This window comes from Elaeis guineensis, chromosome 1 (assembly GCF_000442705.2).
Source record: "Elaeis guineensis isolate ETL-2024a chromosome 1, EG11, whole genome shotgun sequence".
Classification (NCBI taxonomy): Eukaryota; Viridiplantae; Streptophyta; class Magnoliopsida; order Arecales; family Arecaceae; genus Elaeis; species Elaeis guineensis.
The window spans coordinates 34,431,893-34,449,298 of record NC_025993.2 but is presented as its reverse complement, the minus strand read 5'-3'; the positions used below and the strand labels follow the sequence as shown (position 1 = coordinate 34,449,298).

The window sequence follows — 17,406 nt, the reverse complement described above, 5'->3', positions numbered from 1 at the left end:
ATACATCTTATGTGACGTGCGCTTTCGAAGTCCGGTGGGTGTTGATATATTTTTCCCCAATGTCTGAGGACACCAAAAGAAGGATCACGCCCCTACCAGTATCATCGTGAAAGACTACAAGTCGTTCAAAACGCTAACCGACCAAACGGTGTGACTCATGACATTGTTATTCAAGGGTCCGAATAAATCATTATCCACCCATTAAAAGGGTGTAGCTGTAATATTTTGCACAAGTCTTGTGAAACAAATGTACCGAGAAGAACATGATACGCAAAACCAGAAGCTATTATAACTCAAATAGAATTAAGGGCTGCACAGGGCATTTCAGGATACAGAGAATATGCAGCCACTAGCGATTAGTCGACCAGAAATCGAATGTACGAATTCCAAATCACCGTCAAGAAAACTAATCCCTTACCCTATCAGAACATGCTTTTTTTTTTTTTTTTTTTTTTTTTTTTTTTGAAGTGACAACCTTTTTCATATGTTCATAAATTCCAAAGGTGAAAATTGAAGCAAAATGCAACCATGAGCGTCATACAGCCCATGCTTCTAGCAGTCAAAAGTTGCCTGCACAGCATACGCACTGAAGTAAAATGCACATAGCATCTGAGAAACAAGATAAATCAAAGGCAGTGAGGTCTACGATTAAAGTGTTCAAACATAAAACAAGCCATGCCATACCCACATGGCAGCATGCAATCCGCTGGTGAACACATTAAAACACAAGAAAAAAAGGAAAAAGGGGCACTCTCTATCAATTTGCAGAATGAACCAAAAATTCATGTACCATGAACCATGGAAAAGATACGAAACCGATTGTTTTATGTCAACACAAAATTAACCTGGCAAGCAACATAATGAAAAAGCATTACAAACATCTATTTCTGATCCCAAAATTCCAAACACTCGGGATGTTGATGATTTCGATAAACAGAAAATCACATTTGCCCATCCTCAATACATGACAGTGGTTCAAGGACTGCCCTGCTATCTATATCATAACCTATCAACTAGAACATCTATTTTATTGGTGATACAGCATGTGCCAGAACTCAGCACTCCATCACCGAGGGCTGCACAACAGATGACATGTCAAGGGTTAGGAGTATACAGACTATAGGATATGAAAATGATTAAAATAAGGCAGAGTCAATCACCTGTAGGAACGAGACCTAGATGGGCTTCGGCTATTATCATCAGGACTCAGAGAACGATGATGTGTCTTGTAGTCCCTATCATCCCTAGGAGATGGGGAGATTGATCTTGGAGGAGAGTTATAGTCATCACGTGCACTCCTGTCCCGCTCCCTGCATTAATATTTGAGGCGAAGAATCAACAAAAATTTACAACCAGGCAATGCTAGGAATGGATTTGAAGGAAAAATTTGTCAGCATGCATATCCAGATGAAGAAGCTGATCTGCAGCGGCAAGACATTGTTTCCCTCAAAACTCAATAAAAAATAATACTGGCCAATGATTATGTCAATTGTAGAAATAGCACATTAGTAAACAGACATGTATCCACATGCCAACTGGGTGTACAGATAACTTCATTGTTCTCAGATCTCTTAGAATCTAAATGTTGGAAACATCACTTTTACCTGAACTATTTCAAACTCCTGAATATAATTATGAAACTTTGGTCCAAACATGTTTGAATTAAGCTCTAAAATGGTGAAGTTGCTGGTTGAACAGCATCTGCTGACTTCGCAGCTCTTTGCCTCAACTTTCATAGGCCAACATAATTGTTACTTTCAACAAAAGTATGAACACCATCAAGAATATGCTCTATCTCTAGCAGTGAGGGCTTTTGAAGGGCTCCCATTTCTCTGGAGAACATGATACTTTCTCTTTTCGCTTTATTCTCTGGAGATCATGATACTTTCTCTTTTGGCTTTTTAAGCTCTACATTCTTTCTTAACTGGATAGTATACAAAACCAAAGCAACAATCTTTAGAATGCAAAAATTAAACAGAAAGTTCTTTGTTTTTGGCAACAGAAATAGAAAGTTAATGTGGATCATAGTTTATCCAACAAACCATATGATTTCAGTGGTTACTGTTGGTGACGATGAACACTAATGAAAACTTCTTGAATAGCTTTGAAATAAAGTAATCGACAAGCCAATAACTTTTGGGTCACTTTCTCTTTAGCCTTTACTAATCCATTGATTCTTTAGGATCTCTTTTCACTTTAATAATCTGCATGAGCAACAGCACCAGTCATTCACATTCCCTGGAGTATAGGACGTAGTCCAGCGAGAACAAGAAGTAAATATCAAATAATACCCACACATGTAACAGATCAGATATTCTATTAAATCTTTCCATTTTCAATTGTCAATGGAGTGAATGAAAATAACCAATTTGTGCGGTAGAAAAGTAAGTGTCACAACTAAGCCCACACAATCACAAAAAGAATACTTTCTTCACATCTTACCAGAAAGCCAGACCGTGTTTGCCCCTTAAAGAACAATTGATGCATCATTACACTTAGTATATTGAAGAAAAAAGGAAATCTACACAAACAGAGATAATCATCGTGATCTGGAGTAATACAAAAGGGTGTTAAAAGTACAATCCATCAAGGCATGTGCAGCTTAGTGCCATGGAAGAAAAAAAAAAAAAAAAGAAGATAAACTACCATTCCAAGTATTCATCCGACTAGTAAAGAATTATGGATTGGAACTACAAAAAACATGACTTCAATCATTCAAGATAACATCAGAATTTGACCACTTAGCATCAAAAACTGAGATGCATTACAAAATGAGAAAAGTTATTTTCAAATTTCCTACTTCATTGCAGATTAATCATCATTTTAAAAAACAAACAAATTAGACCTACATATCCCTTATAAAATGACCAAGTTGGCTGTGACAATCTCCTTTACTCCTCTTGCAGATTAATCACCTCCCCACCCTGAACAAAAACTAATCACAGTTGCAGATGAATCCTCACTTCATGACAAACAGATTAGATCCATAGTTGTGACAATCTCCTTTGTTCCCCTTAATTAATTACATGTATCTATCTCAACAGTCCTGACTCCACACATTAAATCAGTTCCCTAAAAATGGAAGATAGCAATCAAGGTTTTAAGTTCCAACAGGATAGGGGCATCCCGGCCTATTCTTGTGAGAAAATGGGACCAGGATCGGGACTCCAAAACCTATCTACATGGGGAGAGAAGAAAAAAGAGGAAAGAAAGGAAGGAAGAAAAGATGATGAAAAAGAAAAGATGAACAGAAAGAAGAAGGAAAAAAAGAACGGAAGGAAAAGATAAGAAAAAGAAAGAAAGGAAGGAAAAAATGAAGAAAAGAAAGAGAAAAATGAAATAAAGGAAAGGATATGAGATAGAAAAAGGAAAGAAAGGGAGATAGAAGAAAAAGAAAGAAAAGAAGGAAAGAAAAAAGAAAAAATACAAGAAAGAAAGAAAGGACAGACAGAAAGAAGGGGGAGAAAGAGACAGAGGATATCTACCAAGATGGGGATATAACATAGTCCAACTTGTTTCCAAAATTGCATATCCACCCTACTTCAGATGGTCCATAAAATGTTATATTGTTTATCTTGAATGTGTTTATGCATTGGAACCTTCCAATAAAGGTGTTGACCATTTCACCATGGTCTATCAAAAAGAAAAAAAGAAGTCAAGATCTTATATTATTGCCTGAAGCTCCATCTTTCCGATTAAAGCCCTTCATAATTTGTAGTTATTGGTACCCTCATGCTTCAGAAGTTTCAAGTGTGCCATGTATTAAGGCTGAAATAGACAAACTATAAATTATGTAACCAAGCTCAGCACTTGCTTTGCGGAGATACTATTAGGAAGGCCCCTCGTTGAACATAAACAGCCCTATAGATCTTCAGATTCCATAACCACAGAGACCAAACTGATCAATTTAGTCTAGAGCACAAACAAAATACGTTCAACAAATTCTGACATTTCCATATTGGTCAGGTCAGCCATATTTTCACGTTAATTTTCCTTAATTTCATCTGAATGCGGTTGGGTGTCTTATTCTGCTTAATTTTAACTTTCATGACAATGTTCATCACCTCGTAACATGCTTCTCACAACCTTCAGCAGTACATGAGAAGCATTTCTAGCGGTAGTCCGTTCTCTTTCTTTTTGGTGCTCGGTGGTAGTACATTCTTCAAATGACTGGCAAAAGAATACCAGTTCCTCACACTATTTTTATCACCATGAGCATGCATAAGCCAATCATCAAGATACAATAAATAATTAGTCACAAGTCCTCCAAAGAAGAGACCTCCTCCAAAAATAGCATTGACCACTCTAGTAAGAAATTGATGGCACAGAATGAATCTTAAAAGGAAATAATGAAACACCTTATCCTGCTCCCTTCATTGGCTTCATTCTTTAATCATACCACAAATATGAACCAAACATAGGTTGTTGGAACAAAACGTTGGACCATTGTGACTCCTTTCGAAATTCAATAGTTTCAAGAATTTTCTACGAGAAAAACCAAATAATCAGCAGCATCAAAACATCCTTTGAAAAGTTTAAACCATGTTAAGGACCATGAAAATTTAACATCTTATTGGCATGGCCTTTCCAACAGCAATGAACAATCCCTTAAAACAATTGCATTTTAATAATAAAAGCAGATTGTTCCACACTTTACAGGCCCTTGATTATCTCCTTTGCTCCTAGAAACTAGATGTTTGGAACTTGCAATAAAGACTGGTAAGCTGAATCCTTTTCTGAAGACTTTTTAATCTTCAAAATCCGAGCAATCATTTTATTCAAAGTTCTTGTTCAGCTTTTGTAAAAATTTTGTATCAACAAACACATTCACAATTTTTTAATTAGCTGTACAGAAATCCACATAAAAACCAGCCAGACCATGATTACCACAAATTCAAGATGCAACAACTAACATCAATCTCCTTTACTAGACCATTTTTCTGAGCCAATTACTTTAGTCCTTGTAATGTTTAGGCGGCTCCAGATGCTCACTAAACTTCATAAGCCAAATTCATTAAAAGTCATTCACATTGTTTATCAGTAACTGCACATATTCCTCAAGTACTTGATACACCTCTTGTTTCCAAATTACAATTTTAACAAGTCTACTACTTTTGTTCCTTCTACCTAGAACCATTATATGAAAGGCCTGGGTATTTCTATCTGTGCACTTGCTTGATGATATCCATCAGTATGACTAATTCTTTGAATGCAGTGCATGTGGCTGCACATGAGGATTTGGTCCCGTAAAAGCACCATATCGCTTATATGCACTTAATATATGCGGTCAAACCATATATGGACTGAAAAGGCAGTCATTAAGCATTTTGCAGCATGATATGCAGTCTGCTTAGCATTGAGTGGCCAAATAAGTAGCCTATTTTATGTGGTCCCATGCAAGTGAAGCAGGTTCAAGCTAACGGTTAGGCTTGATGTGGACTTCAGTTGAGCTACTTAGGAGTATCAATAAAGTTCACATCTTAATTGTGTTATAATTATTGCTATTAGATAATAAGTACTAAGTAGCAAGTATTAATTGTTAGTTGTAATTAATATTACGATTTATCCAAAAAAATATTATGATTATTTTTGTTATTTTTTAATGTATTTTACTTGTTTATAAATAATTAAAACAAAATAACTGTCCCTAGCCATCCACTCACCTAAGCTGCTCACTATGCATGACTCCCAAGTTCAGCAATAAACATTGAAAAAGAATACTCTCAAAATAGGTCTCGACGAAGTAGAAGATTATGGGACTGTTTTTCATTTGGCTTCTCACTTGTGCTTTACAACGAACAATTATCGATGTTATCATCTCATCCTGACTCTTTTCAAGCTAAAGTAGAATTTGGGTGGCTGCTCCTTGGTCTTATGAGCCTAAACTGTGAACAGTAAGGTAGTTTTCTCTACCCACTAATTGGCAGCACCGGTTTCATGGCAGGCCTCTCTCTTGCCTAAATTAGCCTTGCCAGGAATTCAATACTGGTTTCTAGGAGCTTGACATCAGACAACAAGTCAATTGCACAATCTGCTCACTTCTACACACTGATCTCAACTTTGACTTCTGCCATAGGGCTGACACCTAGTTGGTAAAGGCTTTAATTGATGGCGATGATAACAAAGGTGATGTCATGGAGAAATTAGAAACTGAAAAGAATAATATGAAAACAAGAAAGAAAACCAGACTGATACCTCCAATGTGCAATAATGTCCATGGGCGACTCTAACCAAAGAAATTCCTTTACATCCAAAATTTTCAATTTCTAAAAAAGATTAAAATGCAAAGTATCAAAAGTCATGCCCTTTCTCAGCACCCACCGAGACATACAAACACCATGGGGACAATAAAGCTGAATATACAAGTTGTATTAGGCCTAAAATATTGGATCTGCTCAATGGAAAATGATATGCAGCTGAAACAAGAAAATTACGGAAGAAACTGTGACCACTTTGAAGTAAATATATAGCAAGAAAGGGAACAAAGCATGTATATGGAGGAACTGGAGAAAGGCAAGCAGAAACCCACAATTCCGATGAATATAAAGATTTGAAGGCAATAAGATGAAATATGCACAAACACACACAATTCTCTCTTAGAGTTTTCAGGAAGCCAACCATAGACAGAACACATCACAAATCTACATTAGGCTTCACCATAAATCTACATAGAGTAAGTATGCTTAAAAAAAATTATTATTCAAAATCATCACTTAGACTTTGACAAAAGCTTAAACAGGTCAGCAATCTAGGTTCTGCTAGTAATAATTGAAAAGCATTAACACTGGGCACAAGATAGTTCTGGATAGAGGAGCAACACACAATTAAGTTCAATCAGCAACAACCAGAAATATTAAAAAATTAAAACATTCGAAATATTTAAATACAAAAGGATTTTTTTAACTGAACATGTCATAGGGCACGTTTGGTGTTGCTTACACTTTTTAAGAAGTCATTCTCCAAAACCACATTTATTTGATTTGTTAAATAAAAAGTACTTTTCATGAATTTGGTGTTTGGTAATCACCTTTGTAAAAGTACCTTGTATGGAAGAGAATACCATATTTGAAAGACAAGAAGCAATCTCTCAAATGAAGAATCTACAAGCTAGTTTTTCAAACTTCCTACAAACGGACTTTTTTGATTTCTTGTTGAAACTTTTTTGATTTCTTGTTGAAACGCTTCCCAGATGATATGACCAAACACAATATTTTCAGGAAATACCTTTTTTAACTTGGAGTTAGAAAAGGACTTCTCAGACTTTCTCAAGCAACACCAAACACGACCATAGCCAATCACTTCTTTTTCAACATTTTGATTATTGGCATTCTATGTCCAATTTGTTGATCTCAAATACATAGGAAAATAAATATAATAATGACGATAAACATAAAAAAAGAAGCCTTTAGCTACGCAAGGGACAAATGAAATCAAACAACTCAAGGCACTGGATTGTGAATCTGCCATTCATGGAGTCAATTCCCCTGGTTCATCCATTACATTATCTCAAATTCTGAAAAAGATTTGATCTCCATTATTCATATTGACAACAAAAAGAAACACAAATCCTGACTAATCTAGATAAATGGTAGTATTAAACTCAACAAAACAAAGCGCTTGAATTGTTGAAAAATTAAATTACTCAAGAATGCATATTGAATGTTATGATTGCTGCTATATGTTGTGTCCAAATTAAAAGAAAGTTATGGTGACTGTTCCAGAGGAAATAAAAAAAAAAGGTAAAACTATGATAAAACATTTTTTTATCATACTCCATGATAACGAACATTTGGATTCACAAAGAGGCTTGCTTAAGCATATCTTGTAACTCATAGCATGTATGAAATAGAGGAGTTTACAATGCCTCACCATCCAAGTCAACTTGAGAATTAAATTTAAGATTTCAAAATGGTAATGTCAAAAGTATGCAGAAAGCTTTAAAAGATGTTTAAAAAGATGACCAGATATATAAAAGCTCCAATTACCTGACTCCACTGACCAAGTTAAAATTGAAAATAGTGTGGAATACTATGAAGTATGAGATAGCACTGTTCTAGTTTTTGTCCCTTGTAATCCAATTAATTGTTGACTTGATACATAGAGACACCAGATCTAATAACATTTGTCCGCTCAGCCACCAAATAAATGTTCAGATACATGTATGCAAGGAGGCCAGATACACAGCCTCCTAGAACACTTAGGCAAGTAAAAATCTACCATAATATGATACATTCTAGATCACGGATCACACTTGCAGAAACAAAAGGGGTTGAATTTGGCAGCAAAGAACCAAATTATAATTCTAAATTGACCTGTTTTTTAAGGGTAGAAGGTTTATTGGGAATCCATTACTCTTATTTTGCCCTTTTGATGAAATTATCAGCCTAGATCAAGTGTCTAGTATATAGTAGAATAATTGAGTAGACTCACCCTAGTCCTTTTCTTGTGACCTCAGAAGAATTATATGAGATCAGCCCCCAACATATTTTGTCCTTAAAACAAGCTAGGATGTCTAAATCTCTTGAGAAACCAAGAAAGGAACAGTAGAGAAAAGAGGAAAAGAAAGGGAGAAGAAAAAGGAAAACAAAAGGAACCAAAGGAAACAGAGAGGAAAACAGAAGGAAGCAGTGTTGGTTACTCCTCTTCACTGCTTCCCTTCTCTATCCATGCCGGTTCCTCCAAATTCTTCTCCAGGTTTTTTCTTTCAAATATTTTCTATTGATTGCTTTGAGCCCATATTGCATATTCAATGCTCATACAAGGAAAACAGGAGTGTGTGACTTCAGATTTGATCATCAATGACAATTTCTGCTACTTGTCTTCTTAATATATCTTATGTCTTCATTCTTCTACCATCTTTATTAACTTGGGGCTCATCCAGTAGCTCCCAAGAAGCAATAAAATTCCAAACCAGTGAAAATTTCAGTATTAACATTAATAACATCAGCTCTGAGGATAAAATCCAGATATCAAATTTCCAATTGATGACATTATCACATCAATCAGTATCAGAGCCAAAGATCTAACACTGGAGTGCTTCTTCTCTTTATACCTTCAATGATGGTGGCCATTGCCAAATGCAATGAGCTTCTTCAACAAAAAGAAGACATGGTTCAAGCAGCATGGCTTGAAATTTAGATGAGGTCATAGTCGCAGCAACATGCAACAGCAATTTAAAGCATGCATGAAGCAACTATGCCATATAATAATTGCATGCATATTTTACTACATCTCAGGAAAGAGAAATAAAATGGTTCTTAGCCAACAGAAGGAGCAATGAAAGCATAAGGCTTTACCTTTGTCTTTTACTTGCATCCAAATAACAAAACTTCATTAATGGCTCAGCATTATGATTTTGTGCAAAGCTATCAGCACTAATAAGATTATAAGAACAAGAGTAGGACAAAAATGAGAATCTTGCAGGCATAGACATCAGAGAACCTGCATTTGACATTGAATAGCAACTTGAAATGGAAGTTGTAAATCACACACAATATAAAATTCCAAGTAACAAAGCAATTCAAAGAGCATGTAGCTCCCAAGTTTAACTCCAAGCAATACCAAGAAAGTAGCAAGAGACATACAACATCACGGGCAATAAAAAAATTTAAAAAAAAAGGAATTTCAACATTGATTACCATACATGGAGTATAAACAAACATCCACTCAAAACCAAGATGATAAATCAAATACAAACAGAACATAAATTCAAACCTTGAGTCATGCCTGGCAGGAGAGGGGGAGCGTGAATATGCTGCCAAGGAAAAAGATTAAATAAACATATGTACAAGAAAGAAGCATACATCAGTTGGCAAAATTATTAAAGTACATTTAAGCTAAATGCACAAAAACAAACAATAATATATAGATGGATATTTGTGGTAAGAGTGCCAAATAATCTGAATCCCTCAAATACTGACAATGGTATCGACGCCTGGGAGATCTCAGTGGAGATCGCCTTCTGTTGCTGCTTCCCATGTATCTTTCACTGCACAATCAAGATATCAAGAAATACTTATAGTTAATCAAAAACTCACTCACCAGATGTGAAACCTTGTTGAAGCAAAAACAATGATGTCATGAAATGGGAAAACTAGAACACCTTATCCTTGCATTCGTACGCATTTCTTGTGGAGTTTTTCTATTTTCTTCAGCAAAAACGATTGAAATCTCGCGTCCGCCTATAATCTGATGATTCATCTGCTGTTTGGCTGCTGCTGCGTCTTCAGCATAACGAAACTTCACAAACCCAAAGCCCCGTGGCTCCCTGCAAGAGTTGTCTCCAGAAGGGTAAATGATCAAGATCATCATAAACTGTGTGATCACATATTTTAACCATTACAAGTATGGAAATACAATCAGAAAGCTAACTTATTTAAGTGGCCACAATATATATATAAGCTACCATTGAGTTCACAAAAATCTAAAATTTAGTTTCCATGGAAATGGCCACTGTATATGAGCAATCATGTGCTCCATGACAAGAATAAATTCACATTGAATTCGTGATATGGACATAAGAGGCAGTTCATCCAGAATGCACATATATTACTGTGTTTATGGCATGACACAAGGTAAGTGCACCAGTTCCTGCAAACAGCTTTATGTACTCACCTATATCAACCCTATCTAGGGGTCAAAGTGGATCGCATAATATTCATCCGGATCTGTTTCCATATCCGAGTCTATCCGAATATGGACAGAAATTTGAGCATCAGACTAATACTTGTACCCTTATCTATATCCATTAAATAAAAGTGGATATGGATATGGATAGATAACCATCCAATCCATATCCGAATATCCGATTCTATTTGTAACCCTATTTAATTTTATGTCGCACTCATGAACTTTTAAGAAAAAATGACCACATTCATATGCTATTAACTTGATTTATCATCCACTTAGCAATTTCTTTGATTCTATGCTTACAAAGTTTAAACATCCAACTTATATCTATATTTATATCCATACTTTCAATATCCAATTTACATTCATATCCGTTTAAAACAAATATGAATATGAATTTTTCCATCCGATTAACATCCATATCCGTATCTGTATTCATCAAACAAAACAAAGATGAATATAGATATATCAGTATCTAATTCATATCCAATCGGATTTCGGCCCTAGCCCTATCACAGCAGTGACAGTCATAGGCTACCTACAAGCCGAAACAAATTAAAACTATGCAAAGCAGACATAAATGCAGTTATTCAAGTGGGTTCCAACTTCTTAACTCTCCGCCCCCAATCAAAAACCATCATTTTTGAGTTCATATTATTATCTTTTAGTTTTTTGGTAGATTGTTTTTTGGCTTAATTTTGCACCAATTAAAGTAAGTTTGCAAAATTTCCTTTATCAGATTGTGCTTGAGCTAGACACGTACTTAGTATTTCTTTCTCAGAAATCAACTTGCCTCTTTGCTGTGTTAGCATGATAGATTTGTTTCCATGAGCCAAAAGCTATCTTAATTCTTTAGCGCAAGTTGCATACTCACTAGAAAGCAATTAAATATAATCTAGATCATTGATTAGCAAGAGAAAAAGGGCTTTTGTAGCTCATCACAAAGCACCAAATTTGTACTTTTCAGCAATTAAGCTTGTCTTTCTTTGTCAATGGATGTCAAACGTTGACATGGTACACTGCCCACCCCTCCCCCCACCTCTTTTCCAAAAAAAAAAAGAAAGAAAAACCCAACCCAATTGGCAAATCCATAGGTTCAATTTTTGTTGGATACATGCCAATGGGAAACGTTCAATAAGTCTATTGGAATTGGCTCTGTATCAATAGAATCTCATCATCCGTACATAATGAATTGGTATATTCATACCATAAACAGTAAGAACTAGAGTTCTTATTGATACTGGAACTTATAGAGAGGAAAATGGATTCATGGATGGAGCCCAAAATAGTATATATCTAGCCTGGATAAAAGGAACACAATTTGTAACCTTTCATCCCTTGGACATGAATAACGACGATAAAAAAGAATTGATCATACATCACAAGCTTATTCCAACTATCAAATATTAGCCATGCAAGAACAATATATAACAGTCATGATCATCAACTCTTTCAAATTTGGATCCATTTTATAGTTATTGAATATTTTCACAAAAAGCTGTCAACTTGACGTCAATTTAGGGGTGGCAATTTACTCCATCCCCTTGGATATCTGACCTAACCTTAACAGGGCGAATTTTATCCGACCTGCAGCAAATGTGAGGCAGTGCAGGTAATGGAAAATTCCATCTTGAACCTAGCCCTGATATAGCAGGTAATGGTAAAATCCATCTTGAACCTAGCCCTGATATATATAACTTTTCACAAATCTCCTCCTCACACTTTGCCCTAGTTGCTCTACTAGTAAGAACAATGAACATGTGAAAGGTTTCACACCATGATGCTTAAATGTTCATTTTTTAATTGATTGCTTTTCTTAGTTTAAGAGACATTTGAAACATTGAAGAACATTATTTTTGTTTGTTATGTTACTATTATTGCTGAAAATTTGTTTGTTATGCTCTCTATCTTCGACTCTTATTTAGTTTAGTGTTATATGAAGTACAAAGGTTTATTTTTATATTCTTTTTTATTTGTTTGATCTATATGCAAAAAAATGATTTTTGCAGCTTTACCCCACCTAATCCGTCCAATCCGACCCATCTAACTCTATCCGCCACGACCAGCCCTGAGGCAAGGATGAGACAAGTACAAGTAATAGCCTATCTAATCCATTGCCATCCCTAGTCGACCCTCTGCCTTTCTCATCCAAGTTTGGGACTGGCCATGGTGATGTTTCCACATGAAGAACATATATATTTTTATATTCCAAAATTTATTGTCCATACACTCAAATAGAAAAATTCAAACATTAGCAAGCTCTCATTTTGATCTTCATAACACATCATTTTTACGAAAAATCAGATTGAAAGGCAAGATCAATATACAAATATATTTATAGGAAAACAACTTTGGCTTGGATAAAATTAATTCACAAGAACCACATTGGCTAAAGATATTTATGAATCGAAGCATTGTAGCTTAAAACAAGGGCTGTCTAGTGCACGAGGCTCCTACCACAACATAATCTATGGAGGGTCAAATATACACAACCTTACCTAGTCAATACCTAGTCAATACCCGTATTTCCCTCCCTCAAGGACTTCTAAACTATGGATGGAATGTTCCAAACCTTGATGGCTACGACCACACCATAGGCCGAAGTAGTTCCACGACAAGAGAAGGGTCATTGTCAAACCGGAACAAAAAATGGGAGACACATACATACATAAATATATATATATGTATACATGTATGTATATGTATGTATACGTGTGTGTGTGCGCGCGCGCGCGTATACATATATATACATATATCTATATATATACATATATGTATGTACACACACGCATATATATATATATACACACACACACACACACACACACACACACACACACACACACGTATGTATGTGTGTATGTATATATCAATATAGATACACATATAGATATGCACATACAAATAAACATATATATATGTAAATATACATACATACAAATAAACATATATATATATGTTTATTTGTATGTGCATATCTATATGTGTATCTATATTGATATATACATACACACATACATACACACATACATACATCACACACACACACACACACACACACACATATATATATATGTATTGTGTGTGTGTGTGTGTGTGTGTGTGTGTGTGTGTGTATATATGTATATATATATGTATTGTGTGTGTGTGTGTGTGTGTGTGTGTGTGTGTGTGTGTGTGTGTGTATATGTATATGTATATATATATATATATGTATATGGATATGTATATGTATATATATATATATATATACATATATATACACACACACACACACAATACATATATATACACACACACACATATCTATATCTATATCTATATCTATATCTATATCTATACATACATATATATATATATATATATATATATATATATATATACATATCTATACATACATATATATATATATATACGTATGTGTGTATGTATGTATGTATATATATATATATATATATGTGTGTGTGTTGGGTATAAAATACCCCCCAGCCGAAGTTCGTGACAGGAGTGACCCTCCAGGAATTCTACCGACTTCCGACCTTCGGCGACATCTTTCCGAACCTCTCCGGCGGCCGAGCCTCCGCAACATTCCCAAGTTCTGCCGACGGATAAACCCCCACCAGCGTCGACCGGATTCTTCACGACGGACGGACTCCACCCAAGTTTCCACGATGATCGACCACCTTCTAGACTTCATCCGGACTCCTACGGGAGCCGGACTTCGTCCCCAACTCCAACTGCAGGAAGACTTCATCCGGACTCCTACGGGAGCCAGACTTCGTCCTCGACTCCGGCCGCAGGAAGACTTCATCCGGACTCCTACGGGAGCCGGACTTCGTCCCCGACTCCAACTGCAGAAAGACTTCATCCGGACTCCTACGGGAGCCGGACTTCGTCCCCGACTCCAACTGCAGGAAGACTTCATCCGGACTCCTACGGGAGCCGGACTTCGTCTCCGACTCCAACTGCAGGAAGACTTCATCCGGACTCCTACGGGAGCCGGACTTCGTCCCCAACTCCAACTGCAGGAAGACTTCATCCGGACTCCTACGGGAGCCAGACTTCGAACTTCTACCGCAAACGATCTACCCCGAGCTTCTGCTATAGTATTAACGCCCAACAGCACCCAACAATAGAAGGCTCGCCAGCAACATCCGAGCTCCTCTCAGATGGATAGCTACCTCTCTCCGCCAGACGCTTCAACCGAGCTTCGACCGACAGGCCTGGACTCCCTGACAGGCCACAGTAATGGCCACAACTTTGCTCCACTTCCTGCGACGGATACCGCGCGGCTCCACCACTCCCTGGCAGGCCACAGTAATGGCCACGACTCTGCTCCACTTCCTGCGACGGATTCTGCGCGGCTCCTCCACTCTCTGGCAAGTCGCGACAACGGACGCCGCTCCACTCCCCACGACAGGCTCCGCATGGCAGGCCACGGTGATGGCCACGATTTCACTCCACTACTCTGCATAACAAACTCCTCCTGACCCCGAGCGGCCCACTGCCAGACGGTTACAAACGTCGCTATCAGTCTGTTGCACCCTCCGCCTATAAAAGGAGGATCCCAGATACGTTATTCTCTAAGCTCTAATTTCTATCTCAAAAACTCTGCTGAAATTTTCGTTCGAGCACTCCATTCTTGTTGAGGCAGAGAACTGACTTGAGTGTCGGAGGGTCTTGCCGGAGCACCCCCAACTCCGGTTTAGACTTCCTTTGCAGGTCCCGACGGCGACCGCGACTCCCTCGACTCCAGCTTCTCCGACGCAGACGGATTTTTGCACCAACATGATTGGCGCTAGAGGAAGGGCCTGTGTCTTCGCAGTACCCTTGTTCTTAAAGGAGCGCTCAACGGGACCACCTTCGGTCATCTTCTCCGACATCCTCTTCTCCTTCCTCTGCTAGATCTTCGCCCGATGCTCCCCCGCAAAGCATCCACTCGGCGATCCACAGCCTCCGCGGCCAGATCTCAGGCTCCGGCCTCACCTCCAGTTTCCCAGGCTCCTCCTCCTCTGGCAACAGCGGTTGACGCGGAGCAATTCGACCTACTGGTTCAGCAGGTCAGAGGCCTCACTGAAGCGGTGCAGGCCATATAGCAGCAGCAGCCGCAGGCATCAGTGCGACTGGAGAGAGTGTCGCCAGAACTCCAAAATCCGACGGTAGGATGGGCCACTTGGGCCAGTCGCCCCGTCTTTCCCGAAAAGATGAATCCGTGGAGAGCCCTCAGTCGGATCACGATTCTACTCCTGGAAGATCTCTACCTCCATTCTGCCAGAAGACCCTCGAGACCCGTAGTCGAGAGGATTTCCTGGATCAAAGGCTCCGGGAGATGAACCGACGGATCGAGGAACTCCGCCACGCACCCCCCGCTTATGATGAGGACATTTGTACTGACCCTCCCTTCTCTCAAATGATCATGCAGGAACCGATCCCGCCAAACTTCAAGCTCCCTCAATTTGAAAGCTACGATGGGACTTCGGACCCAGTTGATCATCTGGAGGCCTTTCGGACAATGATGCTGCTCCATGACGCACCTGACGCCATCCTTTGTCGAGCTTTCCCATCCACCTTGAAGGGAGCGGCGAGAAACTGGTACTTGACGCTGAAACCGGATACCATCTTTTCCTTTGATCAGATGAGCCACCAGTTTGCGGCTCATTTTGTTAGCAGCCGGCGTCCCCGGAAGGGTTCGGAGTCCCTCATCAACATCAAGCAAAGGGAGAGGAAGTCCATTCGGGCTTACGTCAACCATTTCAATGTCGCCGCGTTGGAGGTCCGGAACTTGGACCAATCGGTCGCGATGGCCGCTCTGAAAGGCGGCCTTCAGAAGAACGACCTTTTATTCTCCCTGGAAAAGTACCCCAGGGATTTTGCTGATCTGTTGGCTCGGGCCGAAGGGTACGCCCGAACAGAAAAAGCCTTCAAAATGAAGGATGAGGAGACCGCCAGAGAGCGGCAGGCGGGAGACTCGAGTAAGCCCGCAGTCGAAAAAGGGTCGAGAGAAGCTCGGCCACATTCTCGAACTCCTCCCGGGCACAAGCGCGCCCAGACTCCTCCCCGAGCATGCAGGCAGAGAAGCCCGGAGCGCCGGATTCGGAGGGGCTCTCCCCCAGGAAGATTCCGCAGCTATGCCCCCCTCAACGCATCAAAAACCCAGGTGCTGATGGAAGTCAGAGAGCAGCTCCCAAGGCCAGAAAGGATGCGCACGCACCCCGAGAAGCGCAATCCTAATAAGTTCTGCCTCTACCATCGTGACCACGGCCACGACACGGAGGAATGCATTCAGCTCCGAGACGAGATCGAGGAGCTCATCAGACGAGGTCGGCTCGACAGGTTCATTCGACGCCGGCCTGAGGGTAGAGAGGATCGACCAAGGGCCCTGCCGCAGCCTGAGCCACCGAGGAGGGAAGAGCAGCCCGGAGATCGGCCTCCAATTGGGATCATCAACTCCGTCTCTGGAGGACCTTGACAGGAAGCAGACCTTCTACAGCCCTGAGATTTGAAAAACTTGTAAATATATTACGAACGATCCCGCTTTAAATCAAGATTCCTTTCAGATCTGCATATCTTTCCCTTTTTGGCATGGACTTGTAACGACAGGGGATGACCCCTTCGGACAACGAAAACAAACCCTAATGTCGGTAAAGTTGAAAGTCCGGTTATTTTTAGACCGGATGGGAGGAGAGGCCATGCAGCGCCCATATGCGCCCCCACAACCATATTAGGGACAGGAGGAGAACCTCGCCCTAACATGAGCAAGGTCGAAGGCCCGGTTAT

General features: G+C 39.1%; 1 protein-coding gene across 1 annotated transcript in view; it reads right to left on the bottom strand.

Annotated features, from left to right (window-relative positions):
* Positions 1-761: 761 nt before the first annotated feature.
* Positions 762-17,406, bottom strand: part of LOC105032168 (serine/arginine-rich SC35-like splicing factor SCL28) — a 35,401-nt gene continuing 18,756 nt past the window's right edge. Inside the window, exons 3-7 of the mRNA XM_010906535.4 lie at positions 10,103-10,267; positions 9,921-9,988; positions 9,715-9,754; positions 1,161-1,310; positions 762-1,076 (exon numbers count right to left, since the gene is read on the bottom strand). Of these exons, the coding sequence (XP_010904837.1) occupies positions 1,067-1,076; positions 1,161-1,310; positions 9,715-9,754; positions 9,921-9,988; positions 10,103-10,267 (433 nt within the window). The 3' untranslated portion in view covers positions 762-1,066. The remainder of the gene's footprint in view (positions 1,077-1,160; positions 1,311-9,714; positions 9,755-9,920; positions 9,989-10,102; positions 10,268-17,406) is intronic.